The sequence below is a fragment of the Scophthalmus maximus genome, chromosome 7 (assembly GCF_022379125.1).
Source record: "Scophthalmus maximus strain ysfricsl-2021 chromosome 7, ASM2237912v1, whole genome shotgun sequence".
Taxonomy (NCBI): Eukaryota; Metazoa; Chordata; class Actinopteri; order Pleuronectiformes; family Scophthalmidae; genus Scophthalmus; species Scophthalmus maximus.
This window is the reverse complement of record NC_061521.1, coordinates 20,776,866-20,802,345: the sequence shown is the minus strand read 5'-3', so window position 1 is coordinate 20,802,345 and position 25,480 is coordinate 20,776,866. Positions and strand designations below refer to the sequence as shown.

Below are 25,480 nucleotides of genomic sequence, written 5' to 3'. Positions count from 1 at the left end.
ATGAATTAATTAGATCATGTTTGATCCACCATCATCAGGCGTCGCTCCCCCTTGGTAATGACCTCAATAACGGTGCTGACTTTAATGGGATTTTAATTGATTTGGTTGCTTTAGTTTTGTGGTGTGTATGTGCCCTGCACTCCTCTGACAGTAGAGAGCAACGGAGCTGATCCTTAACTGCTCAAAACATTGTCTGTTTTGTCATGAGGATTTTTTTAATCCTGTAACATCAAAGTCAAAATCTAACTAAATCAATTTTTTATATTGCGCAATTTTGGCAAAATTGCAGACGAAAATATTTCTTTGACCATATAAATGTCAGGCTTAAAAGAGATTTCATGAGGTTTCATTTGAGGCGGTTAACACATTTTATTGCAATCATGTGATCTGGCAGGAAGCCATCTCTAAAGCCATCTCTAAAGCCATCTCTCTGTAGGTCTTCATACAGGCCAGTGTAATGATCATTAAATACATTTTCATATATTACATATTCATCCACTGGGTGATTTGTAAAACAAGAGCATGACCCTAAAGTCCATTATAAAACTAAAACACCATTTATCATTCATTACTCACTTTTGATTCCCTTCATCTGAACTCAGCACATAAAGGACCTACATACAACATCTGCATACATCCTACAAAAGTCAGCTGTAATTAGGTATGATTATCATTGTTAAACCAATTTATAGCCAACAATAGAAATATAAAGGGGAACCTTTCTTGAATTTCTCTGTGTATAAAGGTTAATGCAAACAGAAAAATGTTATTTTTTCCCATACTGATCGAATAACATTTAATACATTAAAAGATGTACTATTACTCTGTATCCCTTCAACCAGTCATAGTGGGAGCCTTTGTAAATTAATAATCTTTGCTCCACCATAAAAACCCATAACACCCAAAATTTAAATGTCGTGAAGCGATCCAGCAAAAAAAGTCAATTCAAATTGCTAAATTACTATTAAAGTCAGAAATTGTGGTAATTTCTCCTGACATGCCGCATGCATAAGCATGAATAAGTGTCCAGATTCACCTGGAGTAAAAAATTCAGTTCCTCATTAGTCTCACTCTTTTCTTTATAATTGCATGTGACAGTTTGGTGGCTGTTGTGCATGTGTCATTAGGCACCTCAGCTGATAAGCCCCTGAGTGCAGCAGATAGCCAGTAATGTTTCACCGCCTGCCATAAATAAAGTACATTACCACTGCAGCTGCACTGTAATAACCTCCCCTCTGCTGCGCTCCCCTGCTCTCATCACCCTGCTGACCATGGACCTGAAGTGGGTTATAGTGTGTCTGCGCATGCGTGCGTGCACGTGTTTTTGACATGTGCAAGTTGTGTTATCGAGAAGAATTAAAAAGATGTCATCTCTCATCCTTCAGTTAGATGTTCAGATGACAAGATAGCGGTAATTAAATTTCAGATTTGCCACATGAAGTGGCTGAAATTAATTTGGAAACGGCTTTCAGCCGATACCAACGGCATGTCACAGGGAAAAACACAAAATTAAAAATTGGTTTTATGGGATTTTGAGATCTGTGAGCTCTTTTAGTTACCCTAAGAATCAAAATTAAACAGAAAATAAATACATTCATCTTAAACCTTAATGGTATCCAGTCAACCAATGTCAACATGAGTGTTATTATTATTATTACACTTTAGCTTTAAATTACTCCCTCATTCCGCTATAGACACTGAATATTTCAGTCAGTAGTGAGCAGTTGATTGAGATTTTGGATTTCATTGTAGATATAATATGTCTAAACAGGGGCAACAAGCAGTTTTTTGGGGTTTTGGTTTCATGCCGATGATTTAAATCAACCGATGATTCAAAATGAGCAGCTAAAATGATTAGCATGGTTAAGCTAACAAACAACAGCCATCACAGTGGATCCGTGATTCACTTATTCACCACTCCTGATATGTGACACTAAACAGTTTACTGAACAGCTAATCATTAATCACTGTGAGTCACAAGAGTAGAGAAGTAACTATGGCATCCATTGTAGAGCTTGCTCTGTTCATTTAGTGAACGTCCTGTCCTACTGGCCCTGGTCAGGGCTGAATACACTGACTGCGCTTGTATGCGTGTGTGATGGTGTTTCATGGTATGTTTGTATCTCTTGACAGCCATCTCCATGCTAATGCCCTGACCAAGACCATGGCTCTCTATTTTTTTTTTCTTCTAGGGCTGCCAGTGAACTGGAAGACAGGATCAAATACAGGAGGAGGAGATCTAAGTAACTGGAGTCAGACGCTCTTTCATCTCTTCGCTGCCATGCGGGCACACACTCTCATGCTTCATTTTCCCGGCGCACAGGGGAGGGGTCTCCACAAAGAGAACTTTCTGAGTGAACTTTCTCTGTGTCTGACTCTCTTTCAATTCTGCTTTAAATGATTCCTCCCCGATAGAAAGACAGATAAAAATAAACTTAGTTATGCACCTCTATTGTATATGCAACTCCTCTCCCTGATGTAGAAAAGAGTAAATATGTGTGTTTATTTCGTCTTTTTCCTCAGGAGATTTCAGAGTTCTCGCAGACTGCAATTGCACAATGTAATGAATAGCTTAGTCCAAATAGACTATTCCCTGTGTGAGGAAATGAGGCTAGTAGTCATTTCTTTCTCTCTTTATCAACATCTACAACATGGCTTAAGCAGCAGGGTTTAGAAAACAGAAATGTCAACTGAAATTTAATGATATTGATTATAAGTTAATGCTTTTCTGAGAGGGGAAGTGGATTTATGCTTTTTACATGAAAGTGAATTCCTTTTTTTGATTTCCAGGTTTGGTTTAGCTCAAGCCTCTGTCTACCTGCTCCAGAAGCATTTGCTGCCCACTGCCTTCCATTTCACAGCCTTTCAAAATTGAGAGAGAGAATAAAACGTGTTCAACATCTTATTGTCTGCAGTTCTCTGAATGTCAGCTGACATACTGAGGATGTATTTAGGGTGGTCTCGCCAGACAGCTGCTAACCATTTCTGCAGGCTTTAGGGAATGAGGGTAAACAGACAGTGAGAAAGATTCAGATAAAGATAATGCACATTCCACTAGCATTAACAACCCGGTCAGTAAAACGGAACATTTTTTACAGATTCTTATGAAAACCTTCATTATAAATAGAACTTTGATGCTTCTCGCCGTGATGCATAACATTCATTTGCATCGAAGGCATTTACATCGCACTAACAAGACAAATTAAGTCCAAGATATCAAATTGCCCCGAGTACGTTTCAGATGAGCAGACATGCAGGATCTAATTGTGCTGAAATAGCAGTCTTGAAGATGTGTAGAATCTGAATGTTCTCATTAACAAGGAAATAGGAAAAAGCCTCTTTCAGCAAGAGAAATGGAAGAATAAATGATACAGAATGAGACAAAGAACATATTTCTCTAAATCTGGCAACTTTCTGCACCTGCTCTTGACCTCTAACCTGTACCGTGGCTCGGTTTGAAAAGATGCTTCTTATAATTTTTATTTGGCTCCTTTTTCTGAACTTGAATTACCATTCATGTTAAACTAAATATTGGCATATTTTGTTGTGTGATAGTGTAGGTTTACTGATAATCCTTCTAAAATTAGATTTTCCCCTTAGTCATTGGATAATTCGTGAGTGGATATTTGATTTGATAGAATGAGACGTAAGCTAAAGCTAGCTGACTGTTGGGAGGCTGACTACTCGCAAGATGACTGATTGGTCGGCTGATCGGCTGGTTAGTATGCCGTCATTGCACATGTGGCTGGCCGGGTGACTGTTTAATGTGATTGTAGGCCGGGCCATACAGTCTTTGAAAGAGTGCAGAGGGTGATGGATGAAACTGCCTCAGGGGTTTTCTTGGACATTAGTGAGAACATGCGGAATGGGAGCAAAGCAGTGAGCCTCTAATTGTAGAGCCCCCGAAAACTGACACTATGGCCTTAAATTGCACAATAACCTTACCCCGATGGAGGGAGAAATCATTGGGAGATGGTGGAAATCACAATACAAAGAGGAGAATATGATGACAGATTTTTTTTAAGCCTTTGATCCTTAAACATTTATTTTCAATCATACACATTACATGGGAGGATGACAGGCTTGTGTATCCCAAAGTGTATTGTATCATTATAAATAGCCTCTATTGACGGAAAATGTATTTGTATTTGTCCACATGCAGATGGGCAAAAATATCTTTCCGTAGTCCCATCTCATCCCAGTGAGTGGCCTCTCCTTTCCATTCCCTGGTGTTCACAGATTCCTGTCACGTCACCATGAAAAGACAAGACAGAGGGAGAGCGTGACACAGATGCACACACCCCCACCCCCGACAGAGAGATAGGCGGATAGAGAGGTGTAGCTGATCCCTGAGAAGCAGTGCACACTTAATATCCCCTCTATATCCTCTCTTCTCGCTGCCTGGTACCATGAGGCTTAGGGCTGACGTCACCTGTTATTTCTGTCCATCTCTTGTCAGGGAGTGGGGGGGTCATCATCTCTAATGCATTATTCAGACACACTGCATCAACCAGAACAAATCTTATCTTGACAGGACAAAGCAACTATGACTCCTGCCTCAGTGACTGATAAGGCACCAAAACATTAATTTGTCACATTACAACTTTTGAAAAGTTCAAACATTATTTACAGTCAAATGAAGAAAAGAAATCAAGTTTTCACAAGGTACCACAAGTTACCAGTGAATTGTGGAGATGGAAAACATTTTTAATATACATGTCTTAAATGGCCCTCTACATGATGTTGTTAGTCATCAGTGAAATTCTGACTGGTGTTGTGAATCTCAACAGTTGTCACAATGCTCACTTTGTTAGATTAGCCCCCTTTCATGTGACAGTGAACCTAAGGGAAGTTGAACCACATTCAAACAAAAACATTAAGGCTCCATTCACACACACTACAGAAAAGAAAAAATATTAATCTCAGTCATTAAACACATACATTTGTGTTTTTTCTTGATAATTGTTTTAATCATGAAGTTGTCTTTGATAACATTAATAAGCGTCAGGCTATCTTTTATCATCGCCACTGTTATTGTCACACATATTAGAGGAAAACAGGAAATCTGAACCCAGATGCAAAAAACTCCAGGCTGGTATATATGCAAGGGAGGTGATGCATCGTCAAGTGAGGCAGGAGACCGGGGGAAAAATGACCAAAAGTATCAGAACTGGGGCTGGAGTCATGACAGATATCTGATTTGTTGGCTTGTGTGTAAGAAATCTAAATAAAAACCTAAAAATCTTCTAATTGTCCTGTTATCATGGTACAAGTTTCTGTTACACTCAGCAGGTCTATCGGATGAATAAGAACGATGAATGAGTGAGCAGGGATTGCCCTACCTTACCATCTGCTGCCGCTATACTGTCATCCACGCATGGAGAAGATCAGTTGTCTTGGTCCGTATCAAAGTCGCCTCTGCTCAGTTCAACAGGTAAATTGACATCAGGGAGATGGAGTCGCAAAGCTTATTCGATTGTGTCCACGAAAATAAACTCTTTGGTAAAGATGAAATAGAATGTTCCAAATAAATGATCAAAAATTTAAATGTAAATTAAAAAAGAGTTTTTGAGAGATTGTGTCACAGGGTTTACTTTTCTTACAGTGGATGATTCCACCATGACACCACCTTGTTTTTGTTTTGTGTTGGGTTATAATATTCTGATTGAATAGAAGGCCAAGCGTGCTCCAAAACTTTCCAACAGCAAAAACAATGAGTTTAAAACATTGCACAATACCACATTCAGGAGTCTCCTGTCAGTCATTGCAAAATAATAACACAACTCAATAACTTTAAAGCACTGCTAGTAGCCCATAGATGCCATGAACTAAAGTGCCAACACCAGACCAAAACAGACATAAAATAAATCTGCTATCTCGAAGCATCTGTTCATTTTAAGACAGGAGGACGGAAACAGATTCTTTTATGTTAAAACATTTTTCGCTCTAGCCTTTGCGACACCTTCTCGTTTGAGATGTCCAGGTCTTCATCAACGTTGTCGATCCCAGGTTGGTCTCTAGAGGGAGACAGCCTCCCTCTGACTATCACAAAAGGTCACAGCTGATGAGTCAGAGATGCTGTCTGAGACTTTATTCATCACAGCACAGCAACACAGCAATAAAATCGTCTGAGTCACGTCCATTTTAGTTTAAACCATGTTGGGTTTCCCTTACGTTTGCTCAAAATGGTGTGAAGGGGAAAAATGTCTTCATGGTTTCAGGAAAAGTCGAGATCATTTTAAATCAGCACATCACACGTATGCTTGTCACCAGCAATTTCACGTGTTTCTGATTAGGTATGAAATCAAAGCTTCTAAGATCTAATATAACTCAGCACCATATCATTAACCACACTGCTGTCATTTTTTTGAGTAAAAATGTTTCTGATTTCAGCTTCTGTGTCTCTGACAGTTTTTTCTCCCAAGTTCTGAGCAGAACAAAAAGGCCTCTCTTTCAGCCCTCAGGTAATGTTTATTCATCATCGGTGCTATTTCCGCTGCCATTCCTTCCCATGATCTTGGGTTTTGAATGTATATAAATGTGGGGTTGGGAAGAAAGGCAGCTGATTCTATGTACCGCAGCATCAGCTGCCTCCGCTAACACAAGTGATTGAAATGCAAATGTGTCTGATGCGGGATGATGACCTGTGTACGGCCAGATATCCCAGGCACTATTGGGTAATGAACATCAAAACTCACCGGCGGACTCACAATGCAGTGAAAGGAGAGAGCAGCCTGTTAGTGCAGCGTAGACACACAATGAGAAGTAAATGTGTTCTTTCAGTCAGTGTGAATTTTTATTTTGCATCTTCCTCCTCTCCCTTTCGCTTCTTTTCCGTTCCCCTTCAGTAAAGACTCGGCTCTGATATGCTAATGCACTGAAAAATTCTTTCCTTAGTGTGTTCACCGGAACCTTGTCTGTTTTTAATTTTATCTTTTTAAGTTGAGCTCTGGGAGTGTTAAGCTCCCAGAGCTCAAACACTCATCTTCTGTTCTTTGTTTTTGTTTTGCCTACATGGCACGTGGCCTGATAAACATGTGGTGTTAATTGCACCATATTCCAGGCAGGTACACTTTGTGTTCTTGTCATTTAAATCATTATCTAAATTGCTTTGCATTACTTTGATTGGCCAACGGTTGGCAAGTTAGTGAACCTGAACAAACGTTTCACAATGACCGGCTATTTTTTCCTCAACACCAACACACACAAACACACACTTTCAGCAATTACTCAACCTAAGTAACAATCGGGCCATCGGAACAATTACCCCTAGGAAAGCAGAAAGATACACTCTCTCTCGACAGTCCTTGCTTTGCTCTCATGATCGTGACCGTCTGGTTTGAGTCAGACCATTTCATGTTTGATCATAAATGCAGCTTAACCCTCTGCGACAGCACTGCAGCAGCTCCGACTCATTAAACCTGTATTATAGGATCTAGACTAAAAAACTATGTGGGGTCTTATTTATACTGCACCTTTAACCGTCTCAAACTAATCACCTTGTCTTAGAGAAATTACTTCAAACATGTAAAATCACAATAATTAAGGATTTTTAAACAAGAAATTAGGTCTGAATACGGATAATTACATATATATATATATATATGATGACAGATATGGTTATGGCCTAATTGCCTTTTATAGGCAAAATCTTAAAATAAAAGCAAACAAATCAACAGTCAAATTTTCCCTCTTTCCCCTCTTTTACCGGATGTAAACTCAGATTCAAGTAAACACTGTTACTAAACACAGAATTTTATATTAGGGCATGTGGAAATTATTTCCTCTAATGACCTTTTTGAATGTTCTTATAATATTCAAACTCAGAACAGTGCACTCAATGTTTGTGGGCCCACACTCTTGTAAAAAAACAAACAAATTCCAGCAGTATAATGAAATAAAAAACAAACCCTGTTCCAAGCGTGTGGGCTGGGGCCACGACTGTGAACTTGCTTACTCACCCGGGTCCAGTCTACCTCTGCCTCCTCTCACCTGTCCTTGACCGATGGATGAAGAAAGTCTCACGTCCCTTGTAGCCCAAGGTGCAGCTGAGTTTTACCCGGTCAACCAGTGCGCTATCTGGTTTCCTCTCGGTCGCCATCAGTGCTGATGAACTCCATCGGAGATGCTAGCAGGCGGTTAGCACTGAAGTCCATGAGCGCTAGCTTAGCGCGCTCGTAGCTTAGCATGCTAATAGCTTAGCTGAAACACACATATTCACATATTCGCGGACTGTAACTTGCTGCTTTGTGTTGTCCAAAGCAAACTATTTGACGCACATTAACAGCGGAAGACATTTGTATGCCACTGACATTACAGCAGTTTTTCCTCCGTCCTTTAGCCGCGAGACGACGAGGCAACGCCCCGTCTCACGAACGAACTGCTCTCGCACACCTGCTTCGGACTACCTACTGTAGCTGTGATCCCGCCCCTTGACCAATCAGAAACTAAATTAGTTGACGTTGCTTCACAACTGACCAATAGAAATGTAGAATACAACACGGCAAAGATTCACAAGGTTTTAAAAACTTTTATGTTACATTCAATGTCGTAGTAATTCACACCACTCTCCGTGTAATTGATTACACACATTTAAACACTAATACATATTACAGAACTGTAAACATAGTTAATAATGTAAAATAACCAGGGGGTTACACACACATATGGTAGATTTGTATTTGTATTTATTTATTTAAAGGGATAGTGCACAGCTCAAACATAAAAGCCACAATTTCAGGCACCAACCAAGGTCATAGCTTCAAGATGATAACCATCTGTAGTCACTCAGCAGTTCAGAACCAAGAAGCAACACAATAACAAACAGTACACAGTAAAACCAAAAAAACATCACAGATGTACGCTTTGAGCGTACATCTGTGATGCTTTCAGCAGACTTTAACTTGGTTTTGAAAGTGCTGAAAGAGTTGCAGCCCCTCACACCACCAGGCAGACTGTTCCATTTTGTTGATTTAATATTTAATATTTATGGTACAATATTGTATGAAGGAATAATATTCAGGAGGATCTGATATAATTTACTGAGCAGAGCAAAGTCCAAGCAGAACAGAGCCAAAGCATTTAAGAAATTCTATAAACCAGGCACAAATGAGAAAATGATGTGAAATTGTCAATGCTGAGTAAATGTAATTTATCCAGGCTTTTTGCCTTAAAGCTTGTAATTTGTTTAGGCAGTTCAATTGTTTGTGTCACCAGCCTGCCCCAACATTATTTTGCAATTAGACAAATGGAAAAGGACTAAAGCATGCATACATTTCTTGGAGACCGACTCTAATATGTTTAAAATTTGCTAGGATGTACCGAATGGTTTCAACATACTTATTAAAGTTCAAATTTGGTTCCAGTATCACGCCAGAAATAAGTCCATCCTTTCACCTTTGATGAGAATATCCGAGTTAGGAGGTTTTCTATCACACATCATTCATACACCGTTGGCCAAGGACACTTCAGCATCCGGACTGGATGATCCAGGGATTGAACCATTGACCATCTAGTTAGTGGACGACCCTCTCCTATCTCCTGAGCTACAGCCGCCCTTCGAAAGTACAGAATTTACTCTTTTTCGTTGCCACCAACAAATGTGGGAAAAGTCTGGCTCATTAGCTGCTCAATATTCTACTGTGTTCACAAGTCTCTATCTTTTTTCGACAGGCAACACAAGGTGGAGTTTTATTTTTTTTATTTTTTCTGAAACATCTGCTGCACATGGAAAGCAGCACGAGTGAACCCAAATAATTTTTCATTTGTATGATGATCCTACACGGATGTGACAGTATAGGAAGACCTGTGATCCTGCTCTACTCCATGTCTCTCCTCGTCTCTCAGCGGTTGTCATTCAAATACGATGTAATATCATGTAAATAAGGCAAGATGAAAACACGGTTGGGAGCAGCCAGGGCCATGAAGCCAAGCAGACGCTGACTGGAACGGGAGGCAGGACAAAGGATCACGGAGGCGTTCACACAAAGATAAATCAGGCATGAAAGGGATGGCCACCACAGCCGACATTATTTGCACAGTAATTGGTTGTTTTTGTCTCCAACAAATAGGGCCTTTTAATGAATAGATTGGAAATAAAATAGAAATAAGGACACCTTTGCTGGTGGAGGCAGACCGCTGATAATAGACTGCTCTGCACCCCTAGTTTTTTTTTTTTATTAACATTTTTAAATGCCTTCATTACTTATACTCATTTCACAGAGGATAGGTCAATATAAGCATACAGAAACTGTTTAGCATTTTGGCATGGGGTGGATTTGTTTTTGATTCTCCTTCGAATACAGAAGTATTCACTGTACAATATGTGTATTTTCAATCCAACGTTGCATTGGTGGTTCGACATTATTTGACACATTGCCTGGTGGTTAATGCTTATTTTAAGGTAATTGCCTCTGCAGGCTGGGTAGTAGGGATTTCACGAGCAAACATGTTACCTGGACTCATTGAGCATCAGACACGACATATCAGAAACACTTTTCCAACAACCTTCAGGCTGTTAATATGCCAAAGTCTGCCCTCACTGAATAACCTGCCAAAGCTTAGAGCTGCTTTGTGTGGGGACAGTTTTGCTCGAATTCAAACAAATATAATTTATTTTTGAAAAGCACTGTTTGAATTGCAAATTGACAACATTTCTATTTGAATTTTAGTTTTTGTTTCGATCTTTCTTTCTATTTCAAACATGTCAGTAAAATTAATGAAACAACAGGCTGTGATTCCATTCATGATGGAAGCCCTCCCGCAGTTGTTTTGCTCTTTTAAAGGTTGTCCCACAGACTGTGCCCTGATAAAGTCTGTGAAGATTTCGCTTATAACAGTCTGAAAGTCTTCAAAAAGGTCCCTGTGTTTCCAGAAAGTCTTGAAAGGGGGATGCACTTGACACTTGCTGAAAAATAAACCGTCAAATTGCACTTTGCTTGTATGCCTGTCTCTGTAATATAACGTTCAGACAGCATGCCGCATACCAAACTTCATCACCCAGTGACTGTAGGAGGTCTCAGTGGTGGTGGACTGGCAGGGGGAGGGGAGAGGGGTCTTCCTCATGTTTCATTTCAGTTCCTCAATGCCCCCTGGCAGTGCTCAGACCAGACGATATCCAACCAACTTCAAACTTCTTCTTCAGTTAGTCCGTACATTAATAGCTTAGTGCCGCTCCAGCTCCCATTGTTATTCCATGCCTGGTCGCATGCTGCGTAAGGGCTGCCGCAGGTTTATCAGACCAGAAACATTGTGCATCTCTGCTCTGAGAGAATGTACTTTGAAAGAAAGCCTTCACTGGATCCAGATGTTGTCCTTGTGTTTTAAAGAAAACTTTATTGATATTTGTTCATCTCTTCAATGAATTTCTTTGTCATTAAAAACGGCTTGCTCATTTAGGCTAAAAGGTCCCTTCACTTGTCTCGCTCTTGGACTCAACAGACAGATTGTGTTACATCTGAAATCTGTATCTCAGTTGGAGCCACTGAAACTAACCGAGTGTTTAGGAATTTGTCAGATAAACAGCTGGTGTGCACAATTCAGCTCACAAATCACACGGACCTTTGCACATCCTGTATTCTGTGACATGCCTCTTTATGCGTCAACGTGCTGACTGATAAGGCCTAGGTCACATGCGCACACATACGTAAACACTGTGAACATGTAGAGTCAGCTTTGTTTAACACCTCAGAGGATTTGGATAAGTAACTGTCATTGAGTCTACATAATTAGGACACCGTGGCAACGGAATACAAATGGCCCATTTGTCCTAATGATCTGTCACTTTTCCTGGAAGTCATTCTCATGAGAACAGCTGCACGTCAGCATTATGTTACTGCATGAATTGCATTGCTTACTGACTTTAGTTTGCATTAAAAAGAGATTATTTTGGATGGAATATTATATATTATATATTGTTTAATGTGTCCTGTTTTATGCTGCACAGTCAGCAAATAGAAAGAAGGGTTGTATCAAGTTGTTTTTATTTCGCAAAGAAAAAAACTTTATTACTTCAGCTTCTCGAGCCACCTGAGGGGTTAAACAGATGATTATGGTTATGGTTTCTGCTACTGTTGTTTGTTTCTTAACTCTGGGTAGATTTTCAAGTAGGATAGCTGCTTTCTTATTATTATGATTAAGCTCTGAATTTTGTTGAAATAAACAGTACCCTGTTAAACACTATTACTGAAGCTGTGGCACAGTTATTGTTACCTGTTTGGAGCCTGGAAGGAGCATCTACACATATATGGTATGTAAGTGCTCTCTACAGGAAATTTGAGGAAGTGCAACAGGAAGGATTAGGGAATTATTGAAATATATAATTTAGGATTCCTCGTAACCCTTACAGCTCATAAAGCATAATAAATTACCAGAGTGAACTCAAGCAATAAAAATTACGCAAAAATACAAGGTGTGCATGTAACAACGGTAATGTTTGTAATGTTGTATAAATTTAACTCACCGATGAGACAAAATTACACTTCAAATTCAGGAGAGTTAAACGGTTAATGTCTGGATTTCTTCTCTTTGGTCGCATTGTTAGGGCAACAAGCCCGGAAATATGCACGAGGAAATATATGTATCTTCAAAGCAAAGCTCATGAAAAGGAAACAGGCCAAATCCCTCATCAGAGTTTATGGTTCTCTGAAAATATTTGAAGACTGACCTCTATGACCTATTCTGCGCTCAGAGAACCTACTTTTCATTATTATTGATGTTATTATTAAATCATTTTATCATTATTTATTTTGCATATTATTTATTTGTTATTTTTGACAGTTGTTTAATGTATCCTTATGTGCATTGAATGTTATGTAAGGGGTTAATACTCAGATCCCAATGCCAAATATTCTGTATGTGATCTTTGTTCAATATAAAAAATAAAAAAAATAAAAATGAATTTAAGAAAGTATCTCAAAAGCTGACGCCGGTTAAGTCGTGGTGGGTGCTATACCCGCCCGGTACGACAGGTGGCAGTATGGAGCTCAGCCGTCCGGTGAGTTGCGAGCATTTGAAAGAAAAGCGAGGAAGACGCCTCAAAACAAATATTATGAGACAGGCAGCGGACTGTCAGGTGAGTGTACACAAACTTAAACATAACGGTACAAACTTTTGTCCAGATTGAGGCATGGCGTTGACATGTTGAAATAAAAAAACGGGTTAGGACACGCAGGGAACGACTATGATGGGCACACGTACGTAATGCTATGGTTTTTTTTAAAAATATTTTGTAGCTAGCTACCCAGTAGCCTAGCATGTTATATGACCTATGAATTCTGGGGGTTGTCTGCTCAGATCAAGACAAAAGGCTGTGTGGCGGTCGGACGTTAAAGAATATGCACCTGTGTGGTGTTGAAGTGGAGTTTCCAGTGCGAGGGAAATATGTTTTGACATGAAATTGACATGAAGTCCTTGTTAAAAAAGACAGAGCACTGCCAAGCCTTCAGACAAATCATTGACAAGTTGTCTTGTACCAACAGAGGGATGTGGCCACAGTCCACCGAGAGACGTGCTGCCACTAGGATGCTTCCCTTATAGACTATTATAAAGGTCTATGTGTTTGACTCGTAGTTGGAATGTGTCAAGTGATAACCAAGTTGTCATTAACATCTACTCAGAGACTTTAACACCGATCAAATCTTTTTTTCGGTCTCCTCCTTTCCTTTTTTGCAGGCGCCTTGATCTAATGGTGCTGGCGGAGAGCTTCTAGGTGTTCTTTTTTACCATCATGGAGGCTGCAGCGGACTTTCTAAGTGTATTCCACGTCGAGGCCAGCGGATTGTCTCTGGCACTCTTCGTCATCTTTCTGGGTCTTCTGTACTGGTGAATAAATACTAAGTGGAAATAGTAAATACACATTTTTAGCTGCCCCCAACCGACCGACTCAGCTGCACGCGTCAGTTGAGTACTGTAGAGCTGAGTGGGCAGAGGACTCTTATCATGAATCAAGCGGAATATATATTTCGCTTTCATCAACACGACTCTGTCTTCTTCTCTGTGCTCTGTCTTTCAGGTATTCAATTTACCCGTTTTCAGTTCTTTCTCGATGTGGCATCAAACATCCGAAGCCGGTACCTTTCTTGGGCAACATATTCATGTTTCGCCAGGTGAGTGTTTACAAATTTAGATTTAGATAATTACAGTTATCTCACTTTTTCCTTATCTTTAACCTGTGTCAAAATTTGGGTGGATTTTTAGAGCACCCCACTCCAAAATCAATGTATCATATACTACAAAATGGCTTTGTTTCATCTCAGCCATTATTGCTTTTGTGACAATTTATCAAGATTATCTTCTATCAATATATCTGGATTTGCATGAATAACAGTTTTTTTGTTGCTAATAAATTAGAAAGCACAAAAAGCTGAAAGAGAAACGATCGCTGGTAACGAAAAAGATGCACTTTTGTTTTTTCTTTTCATAATATTAAACTTGTTTTAATATCATATTCATTCAGGCAACCTGGGTATAGTCATCCTCGCTCCCTCTCTACAGGGGACTTTTTTCTCTCACCAGTACTTACTTGATCATCTAGTGACCTCTACTGGTTTGACAGGGTTATGATCAACTTTTTTTCACAGCCAACAGTGATTGTGCCAAAATCAGATTTCCTATTTACATTATAGCTCAGCTTTCTTCCCTGTGCTCAATTAACAATGGCTAACAGCTGGAAAATAACTTTAATTAACTTTGCAGATTTATTTGTATAATCTTCCTTTATTTTAAAAATACTTCTCAATCTCAGAGATCACTGCTGAATTTGAATGTTTCATAGACTCACACACACACACACACACTTTTCTACAATTTACATTAAGTTAACATTGTTCTTCAATGGGTTTTTTTCAGGGTTTTTTCGAGCCAGTCGCTGACCTCATAAGAACACACGGCAGAATTTGTGGGTAAATAAAAAAATAGTAGTCTTCGCATTTTAACAATTGTTTTTTTCTGCTTTGTGAAATTATATACTTGGTAGGAAAACTCCCATATAGCATTAAAGATCATTTGATTTAAATGGGACTGTACTTGTTGTTTGTTAGGTACTATTTAGGGCGCAGACCGGTGGTGGTGATCGCAGACCCTGACATGCTCAGACAATTGTTGGTCAGAGACTTCAGCAGTTTCCAAAACAGAATGGTGAGGACATAAGCTAGATAAAAAAACATGTACATTATTTGCTTACTTGTGATTCAAACAGATGCTTCAGTGGTGTAATGGTAAAAAAAAATTGTGCCTGTTCTCTCCTGTTCATTTGCACAGTCTATTCGCTTCGCCACAAAGCCCATGACCGACTGTCTGCTCATGTTGAGGAATGAACGCTGGAAGAGAGTGCGGAGCATCCTGACCCCGTCCTTCAGCGCTGCCAAGATGAAAGAGGTGAGATAAGCATGCCTGGATTCATGGAGCACCAATCACAATCAGCTGATATTTTTTTCCACGGAACTTAGTTGTCAAATATTTAGGATGTTTAACTGTTTTTGCTTTTTGAAATTTCTATTTACTCTGTTTAAGCCTGTTCAGTCAACTGTGGTTGTTCCTTTCTCAGAACTCTCAGCAGTCATGACAAGCGTCACTGTCACTTTTATTTTAGATGGTTCCGCTCATCAACACAGCCATCGATGCCCTGATGAACAACTTGAATGTGTACGCCGAGTCAGGAGAGGCCTTTGACATCCACAGGTAATGAAATTTAAATTAAATACAAAGGCTATTAAAAGGATGGAGTCTATTTCTGCATTGTCTCGTATATTTTATTTGTGTGTTTGTTTTGCAGATGTTTTGGCTGCTTCACCATGGACGTCATCGCCAGCGTGGCATTTGGAACTCAGATGGACTCCCAGAAAAACCCGGACAACCCGTTTGTCCGCCACGCTCAGATGTTCTTTTCCTTCAGTTTCTTCAGGCCCATTATGCTGTTTTTCAGTCAGTCCAACGTGTTTTTGTCATGACTATTTATATTATGACATTGTAGACATTCATATAGGATATTTATATAGGAATGTGATGAAGATGAAAGAGAAATGCATTTTCAAAGCATTGACCAGACATTGCAGGGTTTACAATCATCAGATTCAGGATTTGAGAGTTTGTCAGAAATAGTCGGAGACCCCTCACAAGTCATAATTTGATGATAACATTTGAAAAAATAAATTAAACGTAATTTTAAAAAATCAATATCGTTACATAACATACAAACACATACATTTTCTTGATTGAACACGAATCAATATTTTCTTTGAGTCATGTGCACGTTTGCATAGCCGCCATTTCAGGTTGGGTAATACCATCATATCTGGTTTGTGTGTCCAGTTGCGTTTCCTTCCATCATGGCTCCTCTGGCGAGACTCATCCCTAACAAACGACGGGATGAGATGAATCAGTTCTTCACCGGCATTATTCAGAAGATCATCAAGCAGAGAGAGGAGCAGCCTCCGGAAGAGGTGAATCTCGAAAGTGCGACTCGTGTGCCAAAAGGCTACGAGAGCGGTCCGTTTTCCTTTTTTTCCCCTCCTTGATTATGAATGTACTGTATTCTATGTACCATCTGCAATTTTCTTCACAGATTCTTCTATTTAGTTTTTTTTAAAGTTAATTTGTTGATCCTGTATCTTCCATGTAGAGGCGTCGAGACTTCCTTCAGCTGATGCTGGATGCCCGAACCAGTAAAGAGTCTGTGTCTTTGGAACACTTTGACACATTGAACCACACTGATGAGCTCAGTCCCTGGAACCAGCAGGCGCAGCCATCGGCCTCGGATCAGGGCAGCGACAGTCGTCACCCACCAGGGTCACACAGCAGGGGCACTCAGAAAAAGATGATTACCGAGGATGAGATTGTGGGTCAGGCTTTCGTCTTCCTCCTGGCAGGCTACGAAACCAGCAGCAACACGCTGGCCTTCACCTGCTACCTCCTGGCAATCCACCCTGAATGTCAACGCAAAGTGCAGGACGAGGTGGATGAGTTCTTTACTCGATATGTGAGTATATTTAATAGTGGTTTTGATCTTGTTTGATTCATGTAGTTTTGAGATAAGACATTTATAGGCTCATCTTCTGCCGTTGTAGGAGTTCCCAGATTACACAAATGTTCAGGAGCTGAAGTATTTGGACATGGTCATATGTGAAGCATTGCGCCTTTACCCTCCTGGATTCAGGTAATTTGAGATTATTAAATGATGGAAAAATGATGGATGTTTATTAGATTTATCTATATTTATATATACCAAACACTAATCACATGGACTAAAGAAACACAAATGAGTTGCGGGGTGATTATTTTTCGACTGCATTTTGTAACCCCAAAAGGTTTGCACGAGACATTGACCACGACTGTGTGGTGAACGGCCAAGTCCTCCCTAAAGGAGCGACACTGGAGATCCCAGCGGGCTTCCTCCATTACGACCCGGAGCATTGGCCAGAGCCTGAGAGGTTCATACCTGAGAGGTAGGAGGCTACTACTAGTTGTTGAGCAAAACCTATAAAACTTTAAATCTTCTTTTTCAATCTCCTATAAATCTGGTAGATGATTCCATTTACTCACAAATATTTTATTGACCGATTATTTATGGAGTTAACTTAAAAGTATTGTGCAGAAGTCAAAATTTGCCTTGCTGCTAAACCTCAAATTTTTCTGGAAAATCGACACCCTCAACACATGATCAGACACTGGTGGTTTATTATTGTCCCTGTTACTGACCTGATAGCTGGCCAAATCATTTCTATATCCATATCTATCTGGGTCCTGGGCTGGCTGCCTGTATTTAATTCATTGTCTGAGTAGGAATTATCTTCAAATACTGCTGCAAATGCTGGAAAAAATATAAAATAATAAGAAATAAATACATTTACCATTTTGTTTCAATCTTTGGCTGGTAATATGGGTAAAACGGGTACTGAATTGAATTTGATTTTAAAAAGATTGTGAAATGTCTGTAGTTACCCTGTATTACACATTCATTCAAAAAATGTAACCTTTTGTTGCTCGCCAGGTTCACACCAGAGGCCAAGGCCGGTCGACATCCATTTGTGTACCTGCCGTTCGGGGCCGGTCCCCGTAACTGTGTGGGCATGAGGCTCGCTCAGCTGGAGATCAAAATGGCTTTAGTGTGTCTGTTTCACAAACACACCATTGTGGCCTGCTCCGAGACAAAGGTGGGTTGGACAGTTTGAACGCTTATCAAGACAACAATCTAGTAAACATATATTTTTTTGTTTAGAAATGATTCAAACTCATAAAGGGAAAAAATTAACTTTTACTGTACGTATTATTGTCCAAATAACTGTCATTTATTCCTGCCAAGGCTATAATGGAAATAAACATGCAGAAAGGTAGTCCAACAGTGAAGGCATGTTTACGGCATGTCAGTATCATGAAAATGAGAATATCAAAAAAAAAAATTTTTTGAAGGGATCATATACAGTAATGTAGTCAAAGTCCATCTACAGTAGCGGCAACAAAGAGGTCATGGCTGTTAATAAATCCGTTTTTATGTCTGTTCAAAGGTCATAGTTCAACCAACATTTGACAATTATAAAGAAAACAAACCATTGTTGGGTATTTTGAAAACCTGCTACTGCATCACCTGACTCATGGATTATCCAAATAAAGTGTGACCGGATATAGTATTAATGTTTTTCCTGTGACTATAACATATTACCTGTAATTAATTATTAATGGCTTTAATAAGACATCTGTGATTACCGTAATTCCGTGGGTCTTTAAACTATTCACAGTACATATTTAGTTAAAAACAAAGGAACATTCTGGGAAAAACATGAATCTGTATGGAACGTTTCACAAGCTATCTTTTTTTTTCTTTGTGCAGGTTCCTCTCGAGTTGAAGTCATCGACCACTTTAGGACCTAAAAATGGCATATTCGTGAAAATCACAAGAAGAGACGCAGAAGGTCAATTCAATTCGCCGCCAGATGATTAGAAAGTCACTATTCAATCTTCTTGAATGGTAGAACTATTCCATGAAGTTACAAACCATCCTGTAAGATCAAGATCATTTATGTTGTGTAAAAAAATCAGGAATGAATATATCATTATGAAACTGGCAGGACAAATGCAGCATATAGTACATATAAGTAGTGTATACATTGTATTCAACGTGCATGCAGGGTGTTCATTGCTTCTCCGATGCTTTTCATTCGTCTACCTCGAGGTTGAATTTTAACCAATGCTTTGGGAGTGATTCTTTTTAATGAAGTTAATGAAGCCCTGATGTAAGATTTTCTGATGATGAATTCAAATGTTACTGTGAAACAATGTTTGTAGTTCAGTGACTAAAAGGATGAAATTTCAATAAAGGAAGAGGAATTCCTTGAAAACTCAAATGCCACTTACAGTATGTGCAACTTTTTGTTCTAAGATAATGAGATTTTTCCATTATTGGCTTGCACTATGAAAATAAAGGGGTTACATAATTACACAAACTATATGAGTGGGCATTTTAAAATGTTTTTTATTACATAAACACTACAACATATACATGAATGTATAAACCATAACCCTTATTTGGACATGGATTAATAAATGAAAGACATTTTTAGAACACTAACCATAAAAATTAATTTTTAAAAGCTTGGTTTCTATACTTTCTTTCATATTCACAAGGATACACTGCAATCATACAGAAAAAAAAATCCAATTTACTTTTACAATTTAGTCTACAGTATTAAATGCTTTGCAATAGATCCAACCACCAAAAGCTTCAAAAAGTCTGAAAGTCAATTTTAAAAATTTAGGAATTAACTACATTTCGTAAAGGAGCTCAATACTTCCTCCACCTCAATAAAACTTTGCAAACCTTTTACCAAAGCCACAAGTTCCTACAAGTCAAAGTAGAGTTTTTTCCCCCCCAAAAAAAGCTCCATGATTTACGAGTATTTAATAAGATACTCTGGGTAAATCTGTTGTTTTTCAAAGATGACATAGATGCTGGGGTTGCTGTCGCAGTCCACACAACTGTCGTAGAGGGCTCTGCCCTTTCCTTTTGGTGGGGGTCGGACGTAGCTGCTCACTCCCCTGCAGTGCTCCCCCACCAGGACCAGAGCAACAAACATGACCTTGTTCAGGGTTGTCTTGATCCTGGCGTATCTGTCCGAGTAGGACGCGTCTCTGGCAAAGTAGCTCCCTGACAAATAAGAAAAGTGGTAACATTGACAAAATCAACAAAGGAAAACACGGGACGGGTTTGCACCAAAACACACCATGAAAGGAAAGACATTATTCTCCTACGGCGTGTCAATATTATATACTTTAAACTGTATAGCCCCTCCATTGCTGGAATGGCTGCTGAGGCTGTCTTTACTGTACCTCTGCCGTAGGACACACCATGGACACCACACATCCTCCAGTCGAAGTTTTGCTCACAGATGGCTTCGATCAGGGACGCGTCTGTCCCATGGAACAAATAATGCTCATTCACAGGTTTCCCTCCGTTGCTCTTCGTCATCTGCTCTCTCTGCCTGAACATGCGATATTAAAAGAAATTCATGTAAGACTTGCTGGTTGGCAGATTTTTTATTTTTACCCTTTGGACAGAGCCAAACTAGCGGTTTCCCACCGTTTAGATGGTAGCCTCATATTTATTTACAGAGGGGTGGCAATTTTCTCATGTAATATTTTCCTTTAATGAGCCCCAAAAAAAACAACCAGTTAGTTACCATTGGAAGACTTTCCACAGTGAGGGGTTCTGGATTCTCTGGATGCTGTTAATTTTCCCCTGCGGCATAGTGCGCTTGAATAACATCTCGATCATCTTATAGTCCTTTGCAGATTCGGAGAAACGTACGAGCTAAAAGAAATAAAGTCATTCATGGAATTATATACATATACATTCAGTCTTTATTAAGGCACAGAACAAAGTGAAATATTAAGCCCAATAATACATCCTGTAACGATACCTTGTATCCAAAATCGGGGAGGGCATTCTTGTCCCAGTAGGATGGGACACTTTCAGCCACGGGGGAGCTGGACGTATGTGATGATGGACTACGAAAGGGGACAAAGGTACACTTGAGGCACTGAGATATCCAAACCAGCAGTGTTAGAATGGCAATGATGATGCAAAATGTATGTCCCGAACAGGAATGGATTATACCTCTCCAGCTTCACCTTCACATCTAGAGCAGAAACAAAGCGAGGCCTCCTTCTGACCTCTCTCTTGGTTTTGTACTTCAAGTTCTCTTGATACATCTGCATTCCTGGTTCACCTTTGAAGTGGAGAACGTATTGATGTGCGCCAGCACCGAAAGGAATCTCTGTATCTCTGTCAGCCAGGTACACATTCTCCAGAGTTTGAGAAGTGACAGAGGCTGGTGTGTCACCGTCACCCTGAAGAGAAGAGAACACGCAGAGTCCCGCAAAGTTTAGAGTTTAAAAATGTCCTGTGATCAAGGGCGGTACAATTAATTAAAGCGGAAATAGACAACATTTTGGCTTAAACTTGTCATTACGATGTTAAAGCTGACTGCACAGTGTAATGGTGACAGAAAAATGACACCATCAGCGTTAAAGGCCCCCTATAAGCTTAACTAACACCATGTTATTCTCTTGGCCAATGGGACGAAGATTTCGTGGAAAAAAGATGACTCGATTTAGGGCACAAAGAAACTGTGTCACCCATTGCGTAACTGCAACAAGGAAGAGACTATCGTTCTCCCGGTATCTATCCCCAGTGATGGAAATGGCAGACGGTGGAATAGACAAATAGACAAAAACAACTCAACTTCTCAAAAGAAAAAGAATCCTGTTGACAAAGAGTAACCTCGGAGGGGCGTTCACTCCATGGAGAGAGCTCCGGGACTTGAGAGGCTTCAAAGCCAAAATGCAGTTTGTCTTCTTTCAACTAGATCAGTAAGTATTAATATTACCGGACGTTTAACTCAAGGTTATTTGTTCAAATTCGGATTTTTACAGGTGTTTTCTACTCTGGACAGTAGCCAGGCTGCTGGCATTGACTTTGGCATGAGGCTTACGCTGGTGCATTGTTGACAACTTCCTCAGGAGCTATGAGGAAAAGCACCTGCGTCCTTACCGGCGTCTTGCTACTGCAGCGTCACCAAACAATAATACCACCACGGTGCTAAGTATGACAGGCTCGAAAAACTGACCATTCATCGAAGAGACATTGCTGCATTATTTGTACAAGTCTGACTGACCTGTCCAAACTCCAGCCACATCCCAGTGTCATCCTTCCAGTACCACAGCCACTCTGTTGTAAGAATGAAGTGAGGGGGCTTCGACACCGAGGCGGCAGTGGACAGTCGACGAACTGGAGAACCTCCATATCTCATTGTCTTGAAGTCAGCTGCCTTCGAAACGTGCGACACAGAACTGAAAGCAAGCAAAGCACCGTTAATCAGCAAATTCTCTAAGAGTTAAAGTGCATTTGTTTCTTTACGATGATCTAAGAACTCCCTCTTTGGAGTGTTTGTTCATTCTGGCACCTTTGAAATTTAAAGAAACTCAAAATCCCTGGGTTGGGGGATCCTTGAGTCGTGCAGCTTGTGTCATTTGCAGGGTCACAGTAGGCCTTCTCGATGTCCTCCATATCGGGCAAATCTTTCCAGGTCACACCGTCGCCGTCTAAAACCTGCCATCTGTAAGGTAAGTGCCAATGGACGCGAACACACGTATCTGGGGAGGGAGGGGGGGGGGACAAAGGAAACAGAGGCACAAATTTAGCCCGTGGTAGACGTATAAACCCTTTTTATTCTTTCCACACAAATTTACACGTGTACCTTTGAAGCTGCAATGACGGCGAATGAAGAAGAGGCAGATTTCATTCTGGTCAGCATCAATCGTCGTGGGTTTGGATACACAAGCGGAACTTGTGGGAGCTCTGGGGGGGTCGCTGCGGGAAGGCCCCCGAGTGGGTGTTCTCACCTCTGACGCCTCTGCTAAAGACACACATACAAACATGCAATGTATTATATAGAATATCACTCTTGAAAGATGGCAAAAAAAATGTCATAAGCAATGAGTAATTTTTTACCTGGGACAGCTGGAGCCAATGGACCCGTGATGATGCATTTATTTTGGTAGATCTCGCAAAGGTTCTCCAAATTCTCCTGACTTAATCCGCGGAAGCTCTTCAATGCATTCGCGTCGATGTTATGAATTCTCTTGCAGGAAGAGCCGAACTTACAGTCCCCCTGGAAATGGTGCTGGCAGACGTGAAGCTTGGTGCAGGAGGCGGCGAACTTGCAGGTGCCGTGCGCACCGTTGCCCCTGTTGTAATGGATGCATATCTACAAAACGCGGGTACATAGGGGGAGGGGCGACCATATCAGTGTGAGAAAAATATGTAAAAGTTTGTTCAGAAAAGTCTCACCGCCTCCTTGTGAGACCTACCTCAGGAAGCAGATACGGATCATTCTGCAGCAACAGCTGGAACAGCTGTTTTTCCGTCAATTGGAAAAGGCCGTGTCTCTTTAGCAGCTCCGCATTGTGTGGAGAAGCCAGACTATGGGGATTTTTACACTTGTGTCTGAAAAAGACAAAATGACAGTACTGTCTCAGGTAAGGGCTTCAGTTTTAAAGAATTAACTGACTGAAACACTGTTAAAGGTGACATATTATGCTTCACATTCTGGTTCATACTTTTAATTGGGGTGACCACTTGGAAAGGTTTACATTCAGAAAAGGCATTAGTGTTCTCATACTGCCCATTCCTGCAGCTCCTCTTTTCACCCTCCGTCTCAAATGTCTGGATTTCATTTAGCCCCTCCCCCTCCCGATAAACCCCAGTCTGCTCTGATTGGCCAGCTGGCCCAGTCTGTTGTTCATTGGTAAACCGATTTTGAAACGTGTAGGAAATGTTACGCCCCTTCACCAGAGAAGTGGAGATTCTCCGATTGCAGGCGGGGTTACCCCCGAAGGAGTTCAACTGTGACATCACAGTGGGAGAGAAATGTGACCAGTTGTTCAGAGCCAGGCTGTAGGGTTTAGCCAGCGCACACACAAAACGACAGGGTGGTCTTTTTTCACAGGTTGTGGGCCGGCAGGCTCCACAGATACACACGTTTATGTGCACAAACACTGAAAAAGTGATTTTATTTAGAATAATATGTCACCTTTATGGTTTGTCGAATTTCTGTAGATATAGGGGAAAGCAAGATCTTTAAAAGGACATGGAACCTATATTGACATGTTCAATTCAAGTTTATTGTCATATGCACAGTAAGGAAACATGTTTCCCTGTACGTTGAAATTCTTCCTTAGCTGTCCACAGAATGCCAATGTAAAAAAACCCACAAATATACAAAATAAAACAATTCTAAAAGGCAGCATGTAAAAAAAAAAGCAACAATAATAATAATAAGAATAAGAATAACTATAATAAAAGGCACAAATGTAAACAGAATATGTGGTGGTATTCTTTTGTCTTTCATCCATGCAGTAAACAGTCAAAGGAAAAATAATGAATAACTATGTGAATTATGTCAAAATGCTCCTCAAGTGTTTAAATCAATATTTAATCCTCAACCTTGGGCATGAGTCACAAACTTCTTCAGAGACAGGGTGCAGTTCAGTTCACAAAGGTTTAGACCAGGGAGCCAAAATGAACTACAGCAGTATGCTTTAATACTGTATTTTAATACAATGGTCACATTTGACAACATTTTAACATCTTTCTTCTGATGTTTGTAGTAGAAGACGAAAGTAAAAAAAACAAAGCCTTTTATTGTCAAACAGTCTAATAAACATAAGAAAAGAACAGATATTAAAGTGCCATTGTCAGCAGATGGCACCGTCCACAGCGGTTATGAATACTTTCGATATGTTTCATTCCATAAATACCCGAAGCACTCGACAAGCAGGCGCGCCCACATAGTGTGCTGCTTCTCTATGGCTTAGTCGTGGTGACGGTCGGAACGGGAACTCACCCGAACGTGCAGACGCCGGAGACGAGGTACCTGCACAGGTGCAACCCGTCGCACTGCTGCTGACACTGCCCGCAATTCTTCTGGCAGACCCGCAGGTCGGTCTTGGCCACGACCAGACTGTCCGCGCTGATCATCAGCCCGGGGCTCGCCTTCCCCCTGCCGGGCCTGATGGCTATTCTGCCGTCGTCGAACAGGACACTTCGCAGCTGCGCCGGCTGCGCGTTCGGGAAACTCCGTGCGATCGCCGCCTCCAGGGGCCCGAAGTCCCAACAGCCCCGGTGGTCGCACAGCGTCTCGGCCACGAACGTGGAGATGGAGGACGAAGACATGATCGGTCGTTCCGTGACAAGTTACACCGAGCTAGTGCGACGAGAGCGGGGCTCCGACCTGGCTCCGGGCGAAAGGCGATTCGAATAGTTACCGAGAAATGAAAGTGAAACTCAACGAGGAAACAAAGACGGAAACAATTGTGGGTTTTGACCATGAAAGAATCACCACCAAGTGTACATTGATCATAGACACACACAAAAACGGAAAGGAACAAAAACAAAATAAATAAATAAAAAGGATCAAAACAAACTGAA

The 25,480-nt window shown here is 40.5% G+C and overlaps 2 protein-coding genes and 1 long non-coding RNA gene across 4 annotated transcripts; 1 reads left to right on the top strand and 2 right to left on the bottom strand.

The window, feature by feature from the left end:
• Positions 1-4,855: 4,855 nt before the first annotated feature.
• On the bottom strand, positions 4,856-8,418 carry LOC118314692. The gene is made up of 2 exons (XR_004794700.2): positions 8,313-8,418; positions 4,856-8,202 (listed from the first exon to the last, which is right to left on the bottom strand). It is a non-coding gene; the product is annotated as an uncharacterized LOC118314692 (long non-coding RNA).
• A 4,573-nt stretch (positions 8,419-12,991) lies between these two features.
• Positions 12,992-19,342, top strand: tbxas1 (thromboxane A synthase 1 (platelet)). Its single transcript, XM_035642615.2, has 14 exons — positions 12,992-13,072; positions 13,672-13,821; positions 14,012-14,105; positions 14,848-14,900; positions 15,039-15,135; positions 15,259-15,375; positions 15,590-15,678; positions 15,773-15,921; positions 16,309-16,439; positions 16,619-16,975; positions 17,064-17,152; positions 17,304-17,441; positions 17,987-18,149; positions 18,824-19,342. Exons 2-14 carry the CDS (start codon positions 13,727-13,729, stop codon positions 18,932-18,934), a joined length of 1,683 nt encoding a protein of 560 aa, XP_035498508.2. The 5' UTR covers positions 12,992-13,072; positions 13,672-13,726; the 3' UTR covers positions 18,935-19,342.
• A 103-nt stretch (positions 19,343-19,445) lies between these two features.
• On the bottom strand, positions 19,446-25,375 carry parp12a (poly (ADP-ribose) polymerase family, member 12a). 2 transcript variants are annotated; one of them, XM_035642612.2, is made up of 11 exons: positions 24,897-25,375; positions 23,362-23,497; positions 23,003-23,258; positions 22,749-22,907; positions 22,455-22,644; positions 22,167-22,341; positions 21,107-21,339; positions 20,910-20,997; positions 20,670-20,800; positions 20,320-20,471; positions 19,446-20,137 (listed from the first exon to the last, which is right to left on the bottom strand). In XM_035642612.2, the coding sequence occupies exons 1-11, from the start codon at positions 25,223-25,225 to the stop codon at positions 19,881-19,883; spliced, it is 2,106 nt and encodes a 701-aa protein (XP_035498505.2). In that variant the 5' UTR covers positions 25,226-25,375; the 3' UTR covers positions 19,446-19,880. The 2 variants fall into 2 exon arrangements, with proteins under 2 accessions (XP_035498505.2, XP_035498507.2); XM_035642614.2 differs by having other exon boundaries at positions 22,749-22,904.
• Positions 25,376-25,480: the final 105 nt, after the last annotated feature.

Excerpts from the sequence above, each read along its gene's own strand:
- parp12a (XM_035642612.2), bottom strand. The coding sequence starts at position 25,225 with ATGTCTTCGTCCTCCATCTCCACGTTCGTGGCCGAGACGCTGTGCGAC. Across the intron at positions 21,340-22,166 it reads TGTGGCTGGAGTTTGGACAG|GGTGACGGTGACACACCAGC; the intron begins GTCAGTCAGACT and ends TCTTCTCTTCAG. Across the intron at positions 20,138-20,319 it reads TGGTGTGTCCTACGGCAGAG|GGAGCTACTTTGCCAGAGAC; the intron begins GTACAGTAAAGA and ends CTTATTTGTCAG.
- tbxas1 (XM_035642615.2), top strand. The coding sequence starts at position 13,727 with ATGGAGGCTGCAGCGGACTTTCTAAGTGTATTCCACGTCGAGGCCAGC. Across the intron at positions 16,976-17,063 it reads ATGAGTTCTTTACTCGATAT|GAGTTCCCAGATTACACAAA; the intron begins GTGAGTATATTT and ends CTGCCGTTGTAG. Across the intron at positions 17,153-17,303 it reads CTTTACCCTCCTGGATTCAG|GTTTGCACGAGACATTGACC; the intron begins GTAATTTGAGAT and ends TAACCCCAAAAG.